The sequence below is a fragment of the Corythoichthys intestinalis genome, chromosome 9, assembly GCF_030265065.1.
Source record: "Corythoichthys intestinalis isolate RoL2023-P3 chromosome 9, ASM3026506v1, whole genome shotgun sequence".
In the NCBI taxonomy this organism is placed as follows: domain Eukaryota; kingdom Metazoa; phylum Chordata; class Actinopteri; order Syngnathiformes; family Syngnathidae; genus Corythoichthys; species Corythoichthys intestinalis.
Window position 1 is genome coordinate 54667995 of NC_080403.1, and position 21406 is coordinate 54689400.

Genomic DNA, 21406 nt, shown 5'->3' on the forward strand with positions numbered 1-21406 from the left:
CTTCTTTACAAATCTACCGTAATCAAGTAGAAATCTGCGCTTTTGAGTAATGTTGACTATGTTAAATAGTATATTTTTTTACAGCGGTTTAAAGGCCCCACATGATTGAACACGCTGGCGTGATCATAGGACTCCCGAATGCAAACTTGTGTGTGTGGGCTTGTGACTGTATTGTTACGTATGATTGGTGTAATGGTGTCATGTGATTATCATTGCAATGTCTCATTGGTGAAACTGGTTGAGCCGCTGTGTTGGCAAAATAAAGTCAAATCTAATGCCTATAACAAAGAGGGAAAAAATGTAACGACTCTCGGGGAGTAGTGGAGTAAGGGTAGCGTTTCTTCACAAATCTACTCAACTAGAAATCTGCACTTTCCAATAATGTTGACTGTCAAATAGTATAATTTTAACGGTGCTTTGAAGACGCCACGTGAATGAACACGCCGGCGTGATCATAGGACTTCCGACTGCAAGCTTGTATGTTTTCATGTGACTGTACTGTTACATATGATTGGTATAATGGAGACGTGATTATTGTCGCGGCGTCTAATTCGCAAAACCAGAAGAGCCGCTGTTGGCATCTCTGGGAAAAATCTAATTCGTAGAATAAAGACGACAAATGTAACGACTGGTGTACTAGCGGAGTAGTAAAAAGTAAAAAGCTTGTTGTGGTAAAACTACTCTTAGATGTCAATTTCTACTCAAAGTTACTCAGGTAAATGGAACGGAATAAATGGAACGTATTTCTACCCACCTCTGATCTCTAAAATATAAACTCATTGGCGGCCATTGACCGCGATAGACGTCCAATCCATTTGAATTGGGAGCGCTGGCAGAAAATGCACTTTCATTCAAATGGATTGGACGTCTACTAATAATAAACTCATTTAAATACACATCGTTTCTTAAGTAACGCGTTACTATCCACCTCTGCTAACTCATTAGTCGCCATCAACGGCAATTAACATCCAATCCATTTGGGCTCGCTCGATTGGACATATATCGCCGTCAATGGCAGGGAATGAGTCCATTGGCTTCAACGTGATTTGTGCTTTATAGCACAGAGGAGCTTACAAAGAAAGTGACATGTGCTAATGATTAGCAACTAAACAATCTCAATATGGGAGCTGTTTGTTTACGGCGATTGCGTTGATCCAAGCTAAACATCCTGTTGCAGGGAGGAAGCGGCCGGGGGAAGGGAAGGGAAGGACGCCGGCAAACTCGCGTCTGCGTTCCGTCACGCTACAGTGATTGCTGCGTCTTTGTTTGGTGGTCCAATCACGATTGTTATTATATTTAGTGTGATTCAATTACTAGTTTTCTACGTCAGTGGTACCTCCAAAATGCCGCCGACAACTTGGACACTTTGAATGTTGCTATGGAGTCAATGTTGTGTTTATGCTTATGTGTTTTTGTTCCCATTTTTGTTAGACTTGCGTCCGATTTTTATTTTTCATTTTCATAGGTAGCATAGGCGTGTTGTACTGCATTTCTTGGGTGTTTAATAGAAATTAAAAAACCTCTGTACTTAAAACAAAAATTATTTCTGCATTGTTTTATCCTATTTCTGTCACTTTTTGATCAGATTTTGTCCTTTTTTTGTTAAAGCTATTCATCAAATTTTGCCAGGTTTTTTGGTCTGGTTTGTGTCTGTTTTTTTGTCTGTTTCATTCGCTAAATCTGGAAAAACAAACCAAAAAATGTTGATCAGTTTTTTGTTCGATTGCCAAATTTATTATTGTTCAAGATTGTGTTTTTTTGTCCGTTTTATAGGCTACATCTGAAACTGAGACCAAAATTGCAGACAGTTTTTGTAGGTTTTTGTCAGATTTTTTTAGTCACTCTTTGGTACACTTTGTAATTTTGTAATCACGCACTTGTTAAATAGTTTATCAGTCAAGCTCCATGTCAAATTTTTTTCATCGTCATCGATGTTTTTCGGTCTGGTTTGTGTCAATTTTTTTTGTCTCTGGTTTGAAGGTTCTGAAAAACAAAAAAATATATTTCGGCCTTGTTTTTGTCCAATTTTTGTCACTTTTTCCCATTTTGCTCAGTTTTTGCCCCTTTTTTTGGTCTGACTTTTTCACTCCACAAATTTATTTTCGGTCTGAATTGTGCCCATTTTTTTGTCCTATTTCATATGCTATATCTGAACACAAACTAAAACTGCAAAAAACAATTTTTGTAGTTGTTCGTCTGATTTTTTTTGTCACTCTTGGTGTGCCTAGTTTCGTAGTTCTCAGTTTCCAACTTGAACTATTTTTTTTGGTCTGTTTCATTAGGTGGATCTGGAAAGCAAACAAGAAAATGTTTCTTAAAATTTAAACGTCTGAGAAAAAATATTTCCGCCTTGTTTTTGCCCAATTTTTGTCACTTTCTGTCCATTTTGATCATTTTTTGCCCCTATTTTTGTCCTAGCATTCATTTGTGGTCAAATTTGTGTCAATTTTTTGTGCCGCTTTATATGCTCGATCTGAAATACAAACTAAAATTGTAGACAGTTTTTGTGGCAGCTTTCCCTGGGATAAACTCAAACATGCTGCGTTCTAACGCCGGATTTAGGTGGAAACAGGACAAAAGTTTTGTTGTATACAAGCAGGCAAGATTGTCTCCAGTGTGATTTGGTAGAGGAGTCAAGGTAATTATTATTTTAAATTACACCATGCATGCACTTTGAAACATTGTGATACAATGAAATTAATGGAACAAATCAGCGTAACTTTAGCTTGACATATTTATGTAAAATGAATGATAAGTTCTCTCTTTTTTTTTTTGCTTTTAACCAAGAATCTAGACTATTACATTCATATCTATATTTACGGCATTTAAGCATTTATTTACACAAATTTTCAACTTAAAAAGCTCTTTGTTTTGTGACAGCCGCCAAGTTGGATTTTGTATCCATACACAAAGGTGTAACCCTGCACTCAAATAATCAGGTAATTTTCGGCCAACTGCCTGTTTTTTGCCCAAAAAAAACTAGTAATTTAGACATTTCTGCGTCCATACAAAAAAAAAAAAATCGCTTTTACGTGTTTTATCTCATGCAACATTTCAATCTAAAAATGACGCAAGAGGTGCTGAGGCAAGAGTGACATCGGGATTCAACCTAAATAAGTTGTGATTGTATACAGAAAAATGCAAATTTTGCTTTTGTTGAGTAAAATTAAGATGATTCTGCATGCTTTCCTCAAGTATGAAGTTTCTGATGTGAAAATTGAGTTATTTATTAACTAAAAAAAAATTCAAGTTGCTATTTATAAAAGTATATGTTAAATATTGCTATTGATCCTCAAGATACAGGTGATTATTTGTGTATTTGGTGATTTTTGTGCATCTAACGTAAAAATTGAGAATTTTATAGCCATTTTAAGTTTCGTTATACTTATATAAAAAATAATCTATGAGGGAACAACTTTGAATTTTTTTATGTCGCTGCTTATGGAGACTCATATATGCCTCAAGGAGGTGGTTTTAGGACGCTAGCGGCTTTGGTTTTGAAAATATTAGAATTTTAAGTTTTTGAAAATAGGCCCCCAACAGAGCGGCCCCGCGCCCTGTCAACAGATAGTAAAATCTATGACAGTATTCTGTTTCCCCCTTTTGCTACTTTTTTGTCCAATATTAGTATGTTTTAACTCAAATCCAAACAAATTTCGTTCGACTTTTAGAGGTACCACCGTACTTGCGTGTCCTAGACGTCCACATGCGCGACACACACAAAAAACACACGCAGGTGCTTCTGCTGCAAATGAACAAAATAGGAAGCAAAACCAAAAACAGCTGCAGATGAAGTCGGTACCCGGCTTTTTTTCCCCCCGTTTCCACCTGTGTTGCAGGTGTGTATGTGTGTGCGTGCGCTCACAGAGCCGTTCTTGTCTTGCAGCAGCTTGAGGTTGTTCCTGCACTGCTCCAACTCCTGGTGGATGCTGCTCTTCTCCCGCTCAGTCCTCTCGTAGCATTGCCGAAGGTCCAACAGCTGCGATTGCGTGTCTTCGTACTGTGACGCCAACCACTTGGGTGAGTCCCGTAGTCTAATCCAGATTCGACAAAGAGCGCGTACCTCTTTTTGCAGGGAGTGCGTGCGGTCCTGGGCCCGGTCCAGCTGGCTCTTTAGCCGGCTCTCGTCCTGCAGGTGCCGGTCCTCCAGTGAGCCCAGCTTGCCTTGGAGAACTTCTTCCCGCTTCTCCAAGGACTCCAAATTGCTGCTGAGGACCAGACTTTGAGCCTTGGTGCTATAGAGACACAAAAACCCCGATCATGTTTTCATAAAAATGAAAATTGGGGAGAAGGGGGGTAAACCTCTGTTCACTGCATTTCTTACAGTTTAATTAACGTTAACAGTAGTAAACACATACAGGAGGATATTTCAAGCAATTTCCTACTCGAGTTTGGGAAATTCACACGGATTAATGTTACGCTAACTGTGATGCAGGTCAGATTTTCAGTTGCAAAATTAGTGGTGTGTTCCCCACCTCCACAACATCGATTTCTTTTTACATTACTTACTGTTTTCCGAAATTTCCGGGTTCGCGGTGAGTCAGCAACCAGCACACTTTTGCTCAATAGACGATGTTTATTGATTAGAAAATGCGGAATACATTAGATTTATTGATTACAATCCGACTAGAGCAAGCAACAAGTATCAAAACAAGAACAAGTGGTAACAATGACGTTAGATCTAGTTTGTCAATCCGAGAATCCCCGCGTCACTGTTACAGCACAACAAACTGTTCCTTAACAATGAAAATCGATTAACGTTGACAAATGAGCAGGGAGCCAAACGCTCCGGCAAAGCGGCGAAGGAACAAAGCCAAGCGGCCTGTACGTAATCCTCTGGCAGACTTCCGGGGAGTTGGGGGAATCTCCCGACTCTTACAGGTACGTCTGACGCGGGGACACGGGTGGCCACTCCCTGCCCCCACGAAAACGCACCACCCGAACTCGTGAGACCAAGCAAGGGTATGAGATTCCCCCCCAGATGAGGCTCCTAGCGGTTAAAGTAGAATGTTTATTTAAGTTATCTCGTGAGAGTCCCTCCTAACTATGGAACTCAAGCGCGTACTACGGTGCATAACAAGTTATCTCGTGAGATTCCCTCCTAACTATGGGACTCGAGCGCGTACTATGGTGCAAAACAAGTTATTTCGTGAGATTCCCTCCTAACTATGGGACCCAAGGTGAAAAACAATAGAAGTTGTTACAATCTATGTCACAGAAGCAATCATACATCACAAAGGCATAATGTGCTAATGTTAAGGCATCACATAATATTTTCCCCCATCACTTATAGTGGCTGCTGCTGGCGGGGAAAAAAATTCAAATATTCCTCTTCTTCCAAGGGGGGGTGGGGGGGGGCAGCATGTTGAATTTGTGTTGGGGCTGTGATTGAGTGTGCGTGTAGGGAGGTCAAGTCTTCAGCTAATCACACGTGTGAGGGAAAAAATGGACTGGTACATTCAGCAAGTAAAAAGGGGTCAATGCAAGTCTGAACTAGAGCTGAAACGAGTACTCGAGCAACTCGGGTAACTCGAGTTTAAAAACTGATCCAAGTAATTTTATTCACCTCGAGTAATCGTTTATTTTGACAGTTCTAAGCATCACGTTTTGCTCGGACTACTTTTAATGCGGGACAACGCGCTGTCACGTGCGGAGAGGAAGAAGGGGAAAAAAAATTTTTTTACTGCAGCCGACAGCCGTCACAAACGACACCGACGTTGCTAAATACTAGCCCGCACGATGCTACGTTGGTACAGGTAGCGTCTGATGCGTCTCATAGAGATCACTTGTATGTTGAACTAGATGCGCAATGACAGACTCGGCCGCGTCTGGGCAGCGTTAGTAAACAGCCGCCATCTTAAAGCAGTAGAGCGCTAAGCGCTAATAAATAAGATTAACGTTACTGTCGCTACTAGGTCACGCAACGTTAGCCCTGCGGAGGGCTAGGTTTCAATTAATTATGACCACTGTCGATGCGTGGCTAACGTGTCTTACATACAGGCTTTAACATAACATAGCATTGTAGAGTGATGAGGGTGTAAAATAAAAACTTAATCATGCCAACTATCAATTTTAGCTCAGTAGTCATTGCTGGATAAAACGCCTAGTAGCACTGGTCCCTAATGTGCTCCAATACAGCCTGTATCATACATTTATTTTGAACACTGCAAAAACTCCAAATCCTATCAGGACTTACAGTTTAGACTAACTTAAAACTTAACTAGAACTTAAAAATGGCTTGACACAAAGAGAAATTCAATTGAAACACGCGGGAAAAAATCTTAACTTTTAAGTGATGTGTGTTATCAAGCGTAACGGCATTTTTAGGTAAGATATTTATATATATTTTTTTATTTTTAATAAGATCTAAAGGTTTTTTGAGTGAAAGCAGTGAATTAAGTCTTTTTTTTTAATTCTAGTTACATGTGAGATGCAATTGTTGGCTGTTTTCAACAATATACATCGAAAATAAAGACATTGATTGACTGAAAATGGTTCAAGATTAGATGAAATGTCTTGTTTTCTCATGTATATTTATAATTGCTCTTCACCTAAAAATATATTTGTTTTATCCGATTACTCGATTAATCGATAGAATTTTCAGTCGATTACTCGATTACTAAAATATTCGATAGCTGCAGCCCTAGTCTGAACATAATGAAAGTAATTCACTTAATAACGGTAGGGTCAATTCTGTCCTTACAATATATGGGAAGACAATCTAAATTACCTATATAACTGAATTCATTATACAATGCAAACAAGGTTTCTTAAAAGTTGGTGGGGACAATTTGAGCATCCTGGAAAGTTGGTAGTGTGATGTCGCTAACGTCCCTATCCAAACCTACACCCTTGAAATGAATACAAGTAATTACTATTACTAAGGATAGTTTTTATCAATACTTAAACACACTCCCCCCCCCCCCCCCCCCAAATTGTGATTTTTTTTTTGTCCATTCATTGTGGGTTTAGCTTCCTAAATCCAAATAAATATCGACAACAGGCATCAAACTAAAAAAAAATCCTTGTCAATAAATATGTGTACCTGCACAATTCGGCCTCTAGACGGTGCAATTTGTCGGTAAGAGTAGTCCTCTCCTCCCTCAGGCCATCACAGTCCTGCTGCAACGACGTGCATCGTTGCTGCAGTGCCACACATTCAACTAAAAGGAGAGGCAGACCAACTTCTTGAAGAAACGAGATTTCCCATAAATATCACTATTGATGGCAGCAGATGAGTTGGCGTACCCTGCAGTTGACTGGCGTTGTTGCGCTGCAGCTGCTGGCGCGCAAAGTCCTCCTGCAGCCGTCCGATCTCCTCCTCGTACTTGGCGGCGGCGCTCCGCCATCGATCCAGCTCGCTCCGGACGCCGCTCAGCTCGTCCTGCAAGGCGACGATGTCCCTCTCTCGCTCGGCCGTGGCCGCTTCCACGGCATGCCGCAGGACCAGGATCTCCTCCTGTGCCGAGTAGAGGTCTTCTCTGGTGCTACAGATGGTGTTCTCCCTCTGCTCTCTCAGAGCCTCCATGTCGGCCTGCAGCTTCCCGAGCTGAGCTGTTCGTGAGCAGAGTTAGATTTGAATATCTCAGGTTTGAGGAATAAGAGGATATATGTGTTTCTGTTGTGTTGACAGTTATGTGTTTTAATTCTTGATATTTTTGATTGATCGTTCATATAATACAGGAAGTCGCCATGTTACGACGTACTCGACGGGTTATGTCGCCAGCGCAGGAGCGGAACTCGGGGACTACTTGTACATGTAATATTTTTTTCAACTTTTCTATATTGAGTTGTTTTTGTTTTGTTTGTTCAATTTCCGTAATATTTAGTTTTAACTAGGGCTGTCAAACGATTAAAAATTTTAATCGAGTTAATTACAGCTTAAAAATTAATCGTAATTAATCGCAATTCAAACCATCTATAAAATATGCCATATTTTTCTGTAAATTATATATATATTCTGTAAAATAAATTGTTGGAATGGAAAGATAAGACACAAGATGGATATATACATTCAACATACGGTACATAAGGACTGTATTTGTTTATTATAACAATAAATCAACAAGATGGCATTAACATTATTAACATTCTGTTAAAGTGATCCATGGATAGAAAGACTTGTAGTTCTTAAAAGATAAATCTTAGTACAAGTTATAGAATTTTTTTATTAAAACCCCGCTTAATGTTTTCGTTTTAATAAAATTTGTAAAATTTTCAATCAAAAAATAAACTAGTAGCCCGCCATTGTTGATGTCAATAATCACTTACACAATGCTCATGGGTGCTGAAGCCTATAAAATCAGTCGCACCCAAGCGCCAGCAGAGGGCGGCAAAACTCCATAAAACACAATTAACAAGTGGGCATTTCACTCTACTGACATTTAAATCTGTCTGAGCGGGACATGTGCGTTAATTGCGTCAAATATTTTAACGTGATTCATTTAAAAAATTAATCGCCGCCCGTTAACGGGATAATTTTGACAGCCCTGGTTTTAGCTTTTGAAATTTTGCATTTTTTGCCCTAATTTGATATATTGTTCATAAAATCCCTTTCCATATTGTTGTCCTACAATGCGGTTGTGTGTGTACTAACTCTGCAGGTACTGGATCTGTTTTGTGGACTCCTCCGTCTGTTGCGAGTTATTCCGCCTCTCTTCTTCAAGCAGAGCTGCACACAACCAACACAACATTTAAAATAGTTTAGAATGTCAGTTTTTATGATTATTACTTGTATTTTTGTTGCCAATGCTTCACCTTGAAGCTCCAGACATTTCTGTTTGCCAGTGTTAGCTAATTCCTGGGCCTCCAGAAGCTCCCTGTGGAGATGGTGGATGACCTGCTCCGTGTCGCCGGGCTCCAAGCCGGCTCGATGCAACTCGGCTACACAAAAAATATAGCATCACTAACAAGTAGTGTACTTCTAGTACTGCTTAGAAGCAAAATTTTGTTCTGAGGTAGTTACCTTTGAGAAGAGCTACTCTGTTGAGCGGTTCATTGAGCTCCTGGTCGTCCATGTTTCCGTCTGCGACACAGTTTTGAATAAAAAAATATGAAACATCAGCCAAAACAGTGGTTCTAATATAATAAATATATAGTATAAACAAATCATTATATGAATTTGCACTAACAATCAGAAAAGTAACTCCAAAAAACACTTGAGTTTGAACTGAAGTAGGATTGACTAATGGAAATTAGACATATTTGATTAAAATCCAAATGGGTAAAAAAATGGGTAAAACATTGAATGTAGGGCTGCAGCTATCGAATATTTTAGTAATCAAGTATTCGACTGAAAATTCTATCAATTAATCGAGTAATCGAAAAAACTTTTTTTTTTTTTTTTTTTTTTTAAGGTAAAGAGCAATTATAAATATACACAAGAAAACGACATTTCACCGAATATTGAACAATTTTCAGACAATCAATGTCTTTATTTTGGATGAACATTGTTGAAAACAGCTAACAGTTGCATCTCAGAAGTGACTAGAAAAAGGAAAAAAACAAATTCACGGCTTTCACTCAAAAAGCTTCTAGATCTTATAAAAAGAAATCTTATTTCTTACCTAAAAATGTCATTATGCCTGATAAAGCACATCACTTAAAAAATAGGTGTTTTTCCCATGTGTTTCAACTGAATTTCCATTTGTGTCAAGCTATTTTTAAGTTCTAGTTAATTCAGTTTTAAGTTAGTCTAAATTGTAAGTAGAGCGCACTCGGACGGGTGGTCTCGGTGCCGGGATTGGCAATGGGGCGGCGTAGGGTCGGTCGCCAACGGGCTTACACTCACAAGGGATTCACACGATTACTGGGTTCTAGATCACAGAGATGATTTGTGTACACTCTACCCCTTTCTATCACTTAGCTTACAGACTCCCCCACATTCTTCCCCCTCTTTCCCTGGTCAACAGGCCCCCCACATGGTGTCAACCGGAAATACATTTAGCTGACGATCGCACCAACATATTAGTAGTTAGTGTAGTTAGGCGTTCAATGTATTTGTTGTTGTTTGTGTTTCTTCTCTTTCATCTCTAGTGTTTATTTTCTTCTGTTCCCCCATAACCCCTTCCTGTTCGCTGTTTTGTCATAATAAATGAGGTATGTTGAATGATCACAAAGGGAGTATGTCAGACTCTCAATGTGAAACATTAAAACTGTTCAGACTATCCGGGCACTTAGACTTCCATTCTCAGTGTCAAACAGCTGAACAGGAAAGGTTTAAAAAAAAAAAAATGTATATATATATATATATATATATATATATCAAGTTTCAAGACATTGTCGACCTAATAATTGTGTATTTTGCGCCTCTTATCTCATTGGCTACATTCGACGAGGGGAGGCATTATTTTTATTTTTTTTAATGGTTCATGAACTAACCCTCAACTTGGAAACTTTCAATTCAATTTCAAAATGGATTGGACGTCTCGCCCCATCAATGACAGCTAATGTTTGGGAAACACTGAACTGAACCAGTCAAGGTTGGCCCACCTGAAGTGTCGTCACTGCTTCGGTCTTTGCTGGGACTAAGCGTATCCGACATGTCTGACTCTTTGGCATCCATTTGGTTTCCTGTAGACACCGTATGAAACAGAGGTTAAAATCTTGGATCTTTACAAGTTACGTAATTTATCTATTTATTTATTTTTGGGAATCGTTTACCTTTAAGTCTATCCGGGCTGGTCAGGATGTCATCTTCCGCCGTCTGGTTGTTCTGTAGGTGGGCGTCTGGACGAGCGCACAAAATGTGGAGCAGCGAAATTATGGAATTATTACATACAGTTGGTTACAAGTCTTCAAAAATTCTCACCATCAAAGTTGGCCAGTTTGTGGATGGACGAACTGACGGCTTCCTTTAGCTGTTTCACTGCTGCATACGGAAAAGACAAAAAAAGCAAACAAAGTCAGAATATTTTCATTTCCATATCTAATGAGCAAAGCATTTCGTCAGCTTTTGAACTGTGAATTCTAACGTTTTTTTCCCCCATCTAATTAGCTTGTTTTTCTTGGATGTTTTATTTAAAAAAGAAAAGAAAAAAAAAAAACCTTTCCTGTTCGTCTGTGTGAAGAATGAATAGTAATAAGGTCATGAATCCAGTTGTAGCTAAACAATAGCATATGACGGTTATCACCCATGTGGCTTTGTGTGTCTAACCCCTCCACCCCACCCGAACATGTCATGGGGTGCGGTGGTGGTGGGGTCACGCCAGCGAGTGACAACCAAGCAGATGTGTATTCTGTATATCCTGGTAGCTTCCCTTTTTTTCCTCCTCACACAAAACTTTTTCTCTCTTTTGTTGCTCTGCCATCTTTGAACAATTCGCGCTGAAGGGAATAGTATCTTTTCTCATATTCACTGTTTGACTAACTAATTTGTATTACTCTAACGCACCCAATATACTAGTATAATGACTGATATTATGACCAACTGGACTTGAAATGATTAGAATTTGCAGCGCCAAGACAACGGGCAGAACAGACACACGATGCCTTCTGACCACGGAAGGAGTGATAGGCAAGACATCTACAATCCCACGTCTGCACCACCAAATCCCGTAATCAGCTGTTCTGGACAGTCCAGAACAAATGGCGGGACATCTTGTCTTTTCACAAGGAACATCTGATAACAAGGACCCCGCGACTGAGAAGTTGACACTCTGCACTTGTGTGGCGCTGAGGAGACAAAAACTCTCGTTGCCCTGACAACAGTAACGCCCGAAACCCTCCTGTCCAATCAGCAGAGAATAATCCTAAACAATGGCAATATATTAGCATCGTTTCCCTTTTTTTAAAAAAAAAAAAATAGGGCTGTCAAACGATTAAAATTTTTAATCGAGTTAATTACAGCTTAAAAATTAATTAATCACAATTAATTGCAATTCAAACCATCTATAAAATATGCCACATTTTTCTGTAAATTATTGTTGGAATGGAAAGATAAGACACCAGATGGATATATACATTCAACATACGGTACATAAGGACTGTATTTGTTTATTATAACAATAAATCAACAAGATGGCATTAACATTATTAACATTCTGTTAAAGCGATCCATGGATAGAAAGACTTGTAGTCCTTAAAAGAAAAATGGCAGTATAATTTATAGAAATTTTATATTAAAACCCCTCTTAATGTTTTCGTTTTAATGAAATTTGTAAAATTTTCAATCAAAAAATAAACTAGTGGCCCGCCATTGTTGTTGTCAATAATTAAATTACACAATGCTCATGGGTGCCGAATCCTATAAAATCAGTCGCGCCCAAGCGCCAGCAGAGGGCGTCAAAACTCCATAAAACACAATTAACAAGTGAGCGTTTCACTGTACCGTCATTTAAATCTGTCTGAGCGGGGCATCTGCGTTAATTGCGTCAAATATTTTAACGTGATTAATTTTTAAAAATTAATTAACGCCCGTTAACGCGATAATTTTGACAGCCCTAAAAAAAAATAAACTTTTTGCGACGTTGTTTCTCTTTTAATGATGAAACAAGTATCTCGGAGAAACCTTAGGAAATTGACCTTTCTACAAAAAATGCTTTCCTACTTTTTTTTTTTTTTTTAAATCTAATTCTCATAGTTCCCTATTTACATTGAACAGCAAGTAAACACTCCGAAAAAGCATCTTGATGATCATGCAAAGGAAGTAAAAGAAGACTTCAGGAATGATGAGGACTGAACGGAGGAGTCCAAATGCAAAGAAGTGAATAAAAACAAGACTGAAACGAGAAAGCAAGAATGACGGCGAACGAAAAACGTTGTACTCACGCGGACATTCGATCAACTGTTGGATTCGAGTGGTATCTCCTCCGCTGTTGTTAACGTGACAGTTGTCTGACAAAACAGAGACTGCGTGTTATTTGAGCCGCGGCCCTTTTCTCCTCAAGACACGAGCTCGTGCATGCCACACAAATAGCCTCGAGACAAGATGGTGACAAACAAGATGAAAACACATAGAAGGTCTGACTGGGAAGATTTCAAAATGGTGGAATGGAAAGAGGACAAATCCAAATCTGACTTTAACCTAGACCGGCATGTCTGAGTAGGAAGCAACGATGGCTTTCTCGATGACTGAGATGAATGGTCACTCCACAATGTTGGAGTTTTCAGCCCATTAGTAAATTCATGGCAAAAATCATCGGCAATAAATTAGCCGTTTGTGGCAGCCTGACTGTCCAAGAATTTATGGGGATAAGGTACATACTGGAAGCTGACCATTTTAGTAACGGCGCACCGACAAGTGAACCTGTACTATAAGATTATCTAACCACTTCTACCTGAAACAAAACACATAGAATTTAACCACCGCTACCATCCACATCTCCTCCAACTGCACCGTCGTCAGTGTCCGTATCGTCATCCTCTTCATCTTCCTCTTCAACTCTGTTCTCGGGCGATCGCGGTTTCGGCTCTTCCTCGGCGGGCCGGACCTCTACTGCCACCGCAGGGGATGCCTCCTTTTCATCTGTCACGTGACCACATCACACAAACGTCGATATACCGAGAGGTCCGCATGCGCGAGGCGGATCTCGTTCCGCCGCCAATGTCCACCAAGAAACTCCAGAAAGCAAAGAGAAACCATTTCCCCGCAATCCCTGGAGACCAAACCAACCAGGTTCATCCCAATTTGTGCCACCGTGAAGAGCAGTGAGTAGAAGAATTGTCATGGAATGAGTCAGACAGGTGAGCAGAGAAAGACCAGCATGCAAACCGGAATGGAGTCTGCGCATGCAGGAAAAGGTGACCCGAGTGACACCGGGACTCACCCAGGCTGTTGTTTTCCTTAACGCTTTTCTCCTGGAGCTGCTCTAAACGCACTGTGGATGACAACAGCAAGGGCGCTTTAAATCGCCTAACTCGCTGGATGACATTAACGGCTATAGAGTTCCAATCCATGAATGGATTGGTTGACCATAGAAAAGGAAATGTTGTATTCTAATAGGGGTGCACGATATCCATTTTTTGAAACCAATACAGATATCGATAACTTCCTGCTCCTCAAAGCCGATACCGATATCAATAACCGATAATAAATCTATAATTTTTTAAATGTATAACCTGAATTTTTGAACACCTGGAGGTGTAAAAAAAAATAGTGGTGGATTCAACTAGGGCTGCAGCTATCGAATATTTTAGTAATCGAGTAATCGACTGAAATCGAGTAATCGGATAAAACAAATATATTTTTAGGTGAAGAGCAATTATAAATATACATGAGAAAACAAGACATTTCATCTAGAACCATTTTCAGTCAATCAATGTCTTTATTTTCGATGTATATTGTTGAAAACAGCCAACAATTGCATCTCAGATGTAACTAGAATTAAAAAAAAAAAAAAAAAGACTAATTCACTGCTTTCACTCAAAAAACTTTTATATCTTATTTAAAAAATATATATATATATACAGTGGTACCTCTACATACGAAGTTAATCCGTTCCAGGACCTTGTTTGTAAGTCGAAATGGTCGTATGTCGAGCAGGATTTTCCAATAGGAATACATTATAATTCCATTAATTCGTTCCACAGCTGAAAAACCTACATTAAATTCCTAATAAATACTGCTGGTACTATTACAAATTGCAATTACACATAGCAAAACAAATAAATTATAAATGAAAATCGGAATAATATAATAAAAATAATAAAAATAATTCCTGTATTAATGTAATGAATCGGGTTATAATGTGGCGGACGTTTTATGTGTTACCTGAACGCACCGCGGGGCTGACGTGCCAGAGACAGAGAGCGGTGAGCTTGAGAGTTTCACTTTCACTTTTAATGTTTTCTTGAGAACACCATCAATTGCAGCACACTTTTGTCTTGAATAAGTTGTGAAATAAATGATAAAAACGTGGCGAATCTGGCAGTTTATATGGAGATGTTACCACAATTGAAAAGAATTGTCAGCTTAATTTATAAAGACTGGCGAACGATGGTCGGAGGAGGACTGTGGAGATTTATTGTTTAGCCATTTCATGGATGCCCAGCCCACGCTCATATTTTTCAATCATTTGCATTTTCATTTAGAAGGTAAGCGTCAACTTTTTCCTTGTTTCACCACCTGTACCAACCTTTTTTTGAAACCTGTGTCGATTTGTCACACAAGAAAATCCGTCGTGCATTCGTCTGCGGTGCTGCCATGTCGTATTTCGAGCTTTTCGTCGGATGTAGAAACAAATGGCGAGTCAAATTTTACGTCGGATGTCGAAAAGATCGTGTGTCGAAGCGATCGTATGTCGAGGTACAACTGTGTGTATGTATATATATATATATATATATATATATATATATATCTTACCTAAAAATGCCGTTACGCTTGATAACATACATCACTTAAAAGTTAGGATTTTTCCCCACGTGTTTCAATTGAATTTCTCTTTGTGTCAAGCCATTTTTAAGTTCTAGTTAAGTTTTAAGTTAGTCTAAACTGTAAGTCCTGATAGGATTTTGAGTTTTTGCAGTGTTCAAAATAAATGTATGATACAGGCTGTATTGGAGCACATTAGGGACCAGTGCTACTTGGTGTTTTATCCAGCAATGACTACTGAGCTAAAATTGATAGTTAGCATGATTAAGTTTTTATTTTACACCCTCATCGCTCCACAATGCTATGTTATGTTAAAGCCTGTATGTAAGACACGTTAGCCACGCATCGACAGTGGTCATAATTAATTGAAACCTAGCCCTCCGCAGGGCTAACGTTACGTGAGCTAGTAGCGACAGTAACGTTAATCTTATTTATTAGCGCTTAGCGCTCTACTGCTTTAAGATGGCGGCTGTTTACTAACGCTGCCCAGACGCGGCCGAGTCTGTCATTTCGCATCTAGTTCAACATACATGTGATCTCTATGAGACGCATCAGACGCTACCTGTACCAACGTAGCATCGTGCGGGCTAGTATTTAGCAACGTCGGCGTCGTTTGTGGCAGCTGTCGGCTGCAGTAAGTTTTTTTTTTCCCCCCTTCTTCCTCTCCGCACGTGACAGCGCGTTGTCCCGCATTAAAAGTAGTCCGAGCAAAACGTGATGCTTAGAACTGTCAAAATAAACGATTACTCGAGGTGAATAAAATTACTTGGATCAGTTTTTAAACTCGAGTTACCCGAGTTGCTCGAGTACTCGTTTCAGCTCTAGTTCAGACTTGCATTGACCCCTTTTTACTTGCTGAATGTACCAGTCCATTTTTTCCCTCACACGTGTGATTAGCTGAAGACTTGACCTCCCTACACGCACACTCAATCACAGCCCCAACACAAATTCAACATGCTGCCCCCCCCACCCCCCTTGGAAGAAGAGGAATATTTGAATTTTTTTCCCCGCCAGCAGCAGCCACTATAAGTGATGGGGGAAAATATTATGTGATGCCTTAACATTAGCACATTATGCCTTTGTGATGTATGATTGCTTCTGTGACCTAGATTGTAACAACTTCTATCGTTTTTCACCTTGGGTCCCATAGTTAGGAGGGAATCTCACGAAATAACTTGTTTTGCACCATAGTACGCGCTCGAGTCCCATAGTTAGGAGGGAATCTCACGAGATAACTTGTTATGCACCGTAGTACGCGCTTGAGTTCCATAGTTAGGAGGGACTCTCACGAGATAACTTAAATAAACATTCTACTTTAACCGCTGGGAGCCTCATCTGGGGGGGAATCTGTCATTTAGCATCTAGTTCAACATACATGTGATCTCTATGAGACTCATCAGACGGTACCTGTTACCAATGTAGCATCGTGCGGGCTAGTATTTAGCAACGTCGGCGTCGGCATCTGGAGTAAGTTTTTTTTTCCCCCTTCTTCCTCTCTGCACGTGACAGCGCGTTGTCCCGCATTAAAAGTAGTCCGAGCAAAACGTGATGCTTAGAGCTGTCAAAATAAACGATTACTCGAGGTGAATAAAATTACTCGGATCAGTTTTTAAACTCGAGTTACTCGAGTTGCTCGAGTACTCCTTTCAGCTCTAGATTCAACATAGATTTGCCTTTGATCTCATCAGATTTTTCATCATGACATGAACAAAACAGTGCGGTTCACTTCTGCACTGCCTGACAGCCAGCTAAGAATGAATGCGCTTCCATAAACCACAAGGCTTGGTCTTTCCTTGCTTTTATGGGAAGACACTCGTCTTAATATTGTGAAAGTACAACAGAAAAATACACATATTCAATACTCAATATACAACAAACTGCACAATAAACTTATAAACACAACTATTATATTATAGCATAGCACACTAGCTTGAGCTACTAAAGCATTAGCTGGCCTTTATAACACAACTTATGAAGTTCTGTACATATGACCCTTCACCACAGAAGTAAACATATATTGCACTTCCATATGTTATAGTAAACATAAAATACTTACATATATTTCCAAGGTGGAAACGTAACAGAAAGCATTCACGACTGTCAATGCTCCCGCTAGACACCGCAATGTGTAAGTGAATGAACCAAACTACTGTAACAAAAAAATTGATGCAGTGAATTATTCTGACCAGCAGGTGGGAGCAATGGCCCGCAAATGGTCAACTGATTTCCCATACTAGTGTGTAAACTGTAAAGCCAGAACAGTACATATTATTGGTCCTATGATAAATGTTATTGGATTTATCAGGATGACGTCATAATTCCTATTATCGGACCGATAATTATCGGACCAATAATTATCGTGCACCAGTACCCTTTAAGTACCCTTAAATCTCAAAATAACTTTCCAAAAGTCCAAAAGTGTTGTATTTTTTATTGATGGGTATACACTGCCATGGGTGTAAATATTAAATGTAATGGTTCACCTACTTATTTTACCCCCTTCTGTCATTGTTTGCAAACAATCCTCATTAAAATATGAAAAACCTCTAAATGTTTGGGTGGTTTAAGGTAAAGCAGACACTTTTTTTCATCTGTGTGATTTTGACAAAGATCAGATCACATTTTATGGTTATTTCATGCAAAAATTTGGACAAATTGCAGCTCCAATTCCCTGTGTTACGAATGAGTTCCGTTCCTATGCTAGCGGCGTAACCCCAATTTTCGCGTGAATGGGAATTGACCCTTTAAATACCCTTAATCTCAAAAAATGACTTTCAAAAAAGTCCAAAAGTCTTGTATTTTGTTTATTGATGGTCAACTGATTTCCCATACTAGAAACTGTAAAGCCAGAACAGTACATATTATCGGTCCTATTATAAATGTTATTGGATTTATCGGGATGACATAATTATCAGACCAATAATTATCGTGCACCAGTATATTCTAATAAAGCTACCAAATGAAGTGACAACTGTTTACATTGACCTTTAACACTTCATAAGGCAGGTGACCATATTTTAGGATGGAAAAAAAACTAACCTGATAGACCTGGCATCAATTGAGCTATTTCTGATCCATTTTATATTTTTAATTAAAGTAGTTTCTGCTTTATAAGGCGCACCTTCAATGAATGGCCTATTTTAAAACATTTTTCAATTATAAGGCGCACCGCATTATAAGGTGCATAGACTAGATGCTGCAGAAGCTGGAGTTATGTTATGAATCCATTAGATGGAGCTGTGCTCCGAGTTTATGTGAGACATGTTTCGGCTCATTATCTATCCATACATAATGCACATCGGTAGGGTTTCAACTAAAGATTATTTTCATAATCGATTAATTGGATGAATCACTTTTTTTGAATTACCTTCAAAATGTATCTTGAAGTTTTAGGCATGTTGTAAGTAACAATGAAGACAAAATGGATGACTTTCCTTCAAAAGTAATATTTCATTACAGCATCCTGCCTTAATCGATACAGTTGTAGACTACAGTTATCAAATTTGTTGTCAATTAATTTATTAATTGACTTAATCGATTAGTTGCAGGCTTATTAAGAAGCTAATTTGGCCAGTAAGATGTCCAAAACTGGCGAAAATGTGAATTGTTTTCCAAGGTGAAAGCAGATATTTGTTCATGTCCTACTTTGACTTAACAAAATATAATGAAGGATTCTGATAATATTTACAACTGAAAAGTTATATCTACAGGGTTTCCCCTAAATATATAAGACTGTGGCGCACCACCACACCAAAATAAAAGCAGCCACGCCTTGCAAATTAGTTTTTTTTTTTTTCTTTCCAGATTTAAAGACACATGTTGCTGCCACCTGTCGGTCAGAATAATTCACTAAATCTATTTTGTGATACAGTTTGGCTCACAAGTCATTTTCTTGCACAGTGCTGTGTCTGTCGGTCAAATTGACACTCAAGAGGGCTTTCTGCTATGTTTCCGCCTCGGAAATATATGTCTAAGTATTTTACGTTAACAGTAACCTATTGATGCGAAGTATTTGCATACCTCTATGGAGAAAAGTCATATGTACAAAACTTTTTAAGTCCTGTATAATTATAGAAGCCAGCCTATGCTTAAGGCTAGTAGTAGATCAAGCAAGTTGTAATATCGATATAATAGTTGTGTATTTACGTGTGTCGTACAGTTTGGAGTGTATTGAGTATTGAATATCTGTATCTTTCTGTGTTATAGTTTCACAATATAAAAACGAGTGACTTCACAGAAAAGCAAGAAAAGACCAAGCCTTGTGGTTTGTTGAAGTACATTCAGTGTTAGCTGGCTGTCGGGCTGTGCACAAGGAATTGCACTGTTTTGGGCAGTACAACGTCTAAATGAATACTCTGCATTTATAGCTCATTATTTACGCACTATTTGAAAGAAGTCGTCTGAAATAGCACGTCAAATATAAATTGTTCCTTTACACGCTTTATTTTGAAAATCACATCGGTTATCCTGTTGCAAGCTTGTGCCTGACTACAGTGGTGTGGAGTTGGAAATTGTGAGAAAAATCCAAAGACCTGTATTTAAAGTTAAAGAATGTAATTCTGGTTTAAGCCTGTAAAACCGAATATTGACATTGACATAACGTTTAAGTTCTTGATGGCGTGTGTTTAACCCGAATCTTAGTGTACTGGAATAGAATCTGTTCGTTTCTGATATCACGGGTTAAAATTTCCGATGTGTATTTTGAAGTATTCAGAAAAGATTTAAGTTGTCAACGGACGAGGGTCGGTTAACAGACTGACTAATATTGTTGTAGTAATGTAGTACGTATTAAGGCCAAATAAAGAACAAAAAAAGCACTATAAGATGTAAGCTAGAGCTGTCCCGACTAGTCGATAATGTCGACGTCATCGATGACGTAAATCCGTCGACGAGCACAACATCCCGTCGACGGTTAATGAAGGTTTAAAAAAAATGTATGCTTGGAAAGTTCAGAATGTCGGACGATTGGTATGCAAGCGGGGAAATCGGCACAAAGCCAAAAAAGCGCACCAGAGAGTCCAAAACATTGACTTACTTTTAAAGAAACAAAGGAGGGTACACTGTTGTGTCCTGTCTCTTCAATGCCAAGCTTGGCTGCACGTCGGCCGTGAATGATGACGACAGGAGATTGTAAGTCCATCTAACTAACTAATGACATGTTTTATTGAAGTTGCTAAGCCTGTCGCGATATGCAATGATTCCATTTATCGCATGGTAAATAAAAATGAGGGCAGTCATTTTCACGGCTGCGTTTTATCGTTGCGCGCGCGTGCGTGCTGATAGCATATGAGACTCCATTTCTTTTCTGTCGTCAACACGCTGTAGAATTAAAGTTCAGACATACAAAATAAGAAAACACATCTATATTAAACACTATATACGTTAGCATTGCTACATTGAAGTGAATGGGAAAAAAGACAACCTACTTTAGCCGGCTATAAAACAGGCAGCCTTGTCCAAAACTTGCAGTTAAAAGGTGACACTTCAAACATGAAAAATCGCTGGTTAACAGCATTTGCAAAAGGGCAAAAAATGTATTACTGACACCAAATGCAATGACAAAAAGTGCTTTTTTCGTGGAATGTAAAGCAGGGTTAGGGTTAGCGGTTTAGCGAGCGTACTTCCGGTGAACATTTCAAAATAAAAGCATGTCATGTTCGTCATATAAATAACAATTTCTGGAGTTAATCCCACATACTTCAGATTCTACACTAAGAATACCTTTAAAATGACACCCTTTATGAAAAGTCTGATTGGCAATGAATAATCATTATAATACTATTATATATATTACTACAGTATACTATAATATTAATGCTAGGTATTTTTTTAAGAATTGTTTTGAATCATGTTGGAAAGGTGAAGTCAGTGTTCTGAATCTGTTTACATTCCATCAGCACTTGAACTCATTGTTTGTGATTTATTATTGTTATTTATCTGTTTATTGGTACTTTTTAATAAAGAATTTAAGTGTTCCAAAATGTTTTTGTGACTTGATAAGCGTCAACAAAAATTTCATTGCTAAATAAGTTAAAAAAAAAAAAAAAAGAAATTTAAATTAAAAGATTAGTCGACTAATCGTAAAAATAGTCGGCT

General features: G+C 38.7%; 1 protein-coding gene across 5 annotated transcripts in view; it reads right to left on the reverse strand.

Moving 5' to 3' along the window:
• Positions 1–21406, reverse strand: part of slmapa (sarcolemma associated protein a) — an 85888-nt gene that overhangs the window by 11872 nt on the left and 52610 nt on the right. For 2 of the 5 annotated variants that reach the window (XM_057845230.1, XM_057845232.1), the window contains exons 11-23: positions 13767–13817; positions 13313–13465; positions 12769–12834; positions 10811–10870; positions 10663–10728; positions 10492–10572; positions 8966–9025; positions 8758–8883; positions 8597–8671; positions 7249–7554; positions 7046–7163; positions 4064–4235; positions 3866–4000 (exon numbers count right to left, since the gene is read on the reverse strand). In XM_057845230.1, coding sequence (XP_057701213.1) covers positions 3866–4000; positions 4064–4235; positions 7046–7163; positions 7249–7554; positions 8597–8671; positions 8758–8883; positions 8966–9025; positions 10492–10572; positions 10663–10728; positions 10811–10870; positions 12769–12834; positions 13313–13465; positions 13767–13817 — 1469 coding nt within the window. The remainder of the gene's footprint in view (positions 1–3865; positions 4001–4063; positions 4236–7045; positions 7164–7248; positions 7555–8596; positions 8672–8757; positions 8884–8965; positions 9026–10491; positions 10573–10662; positions 10729–10810; positions 10871–12768; positions 12835–13312; positions 13466–13766; positions 13818–21406) is intronic. The other 3 variants (XM_057845233.1, XM_057845235.1, XM_057845234.1) reach the window with 2 other exon arrangements.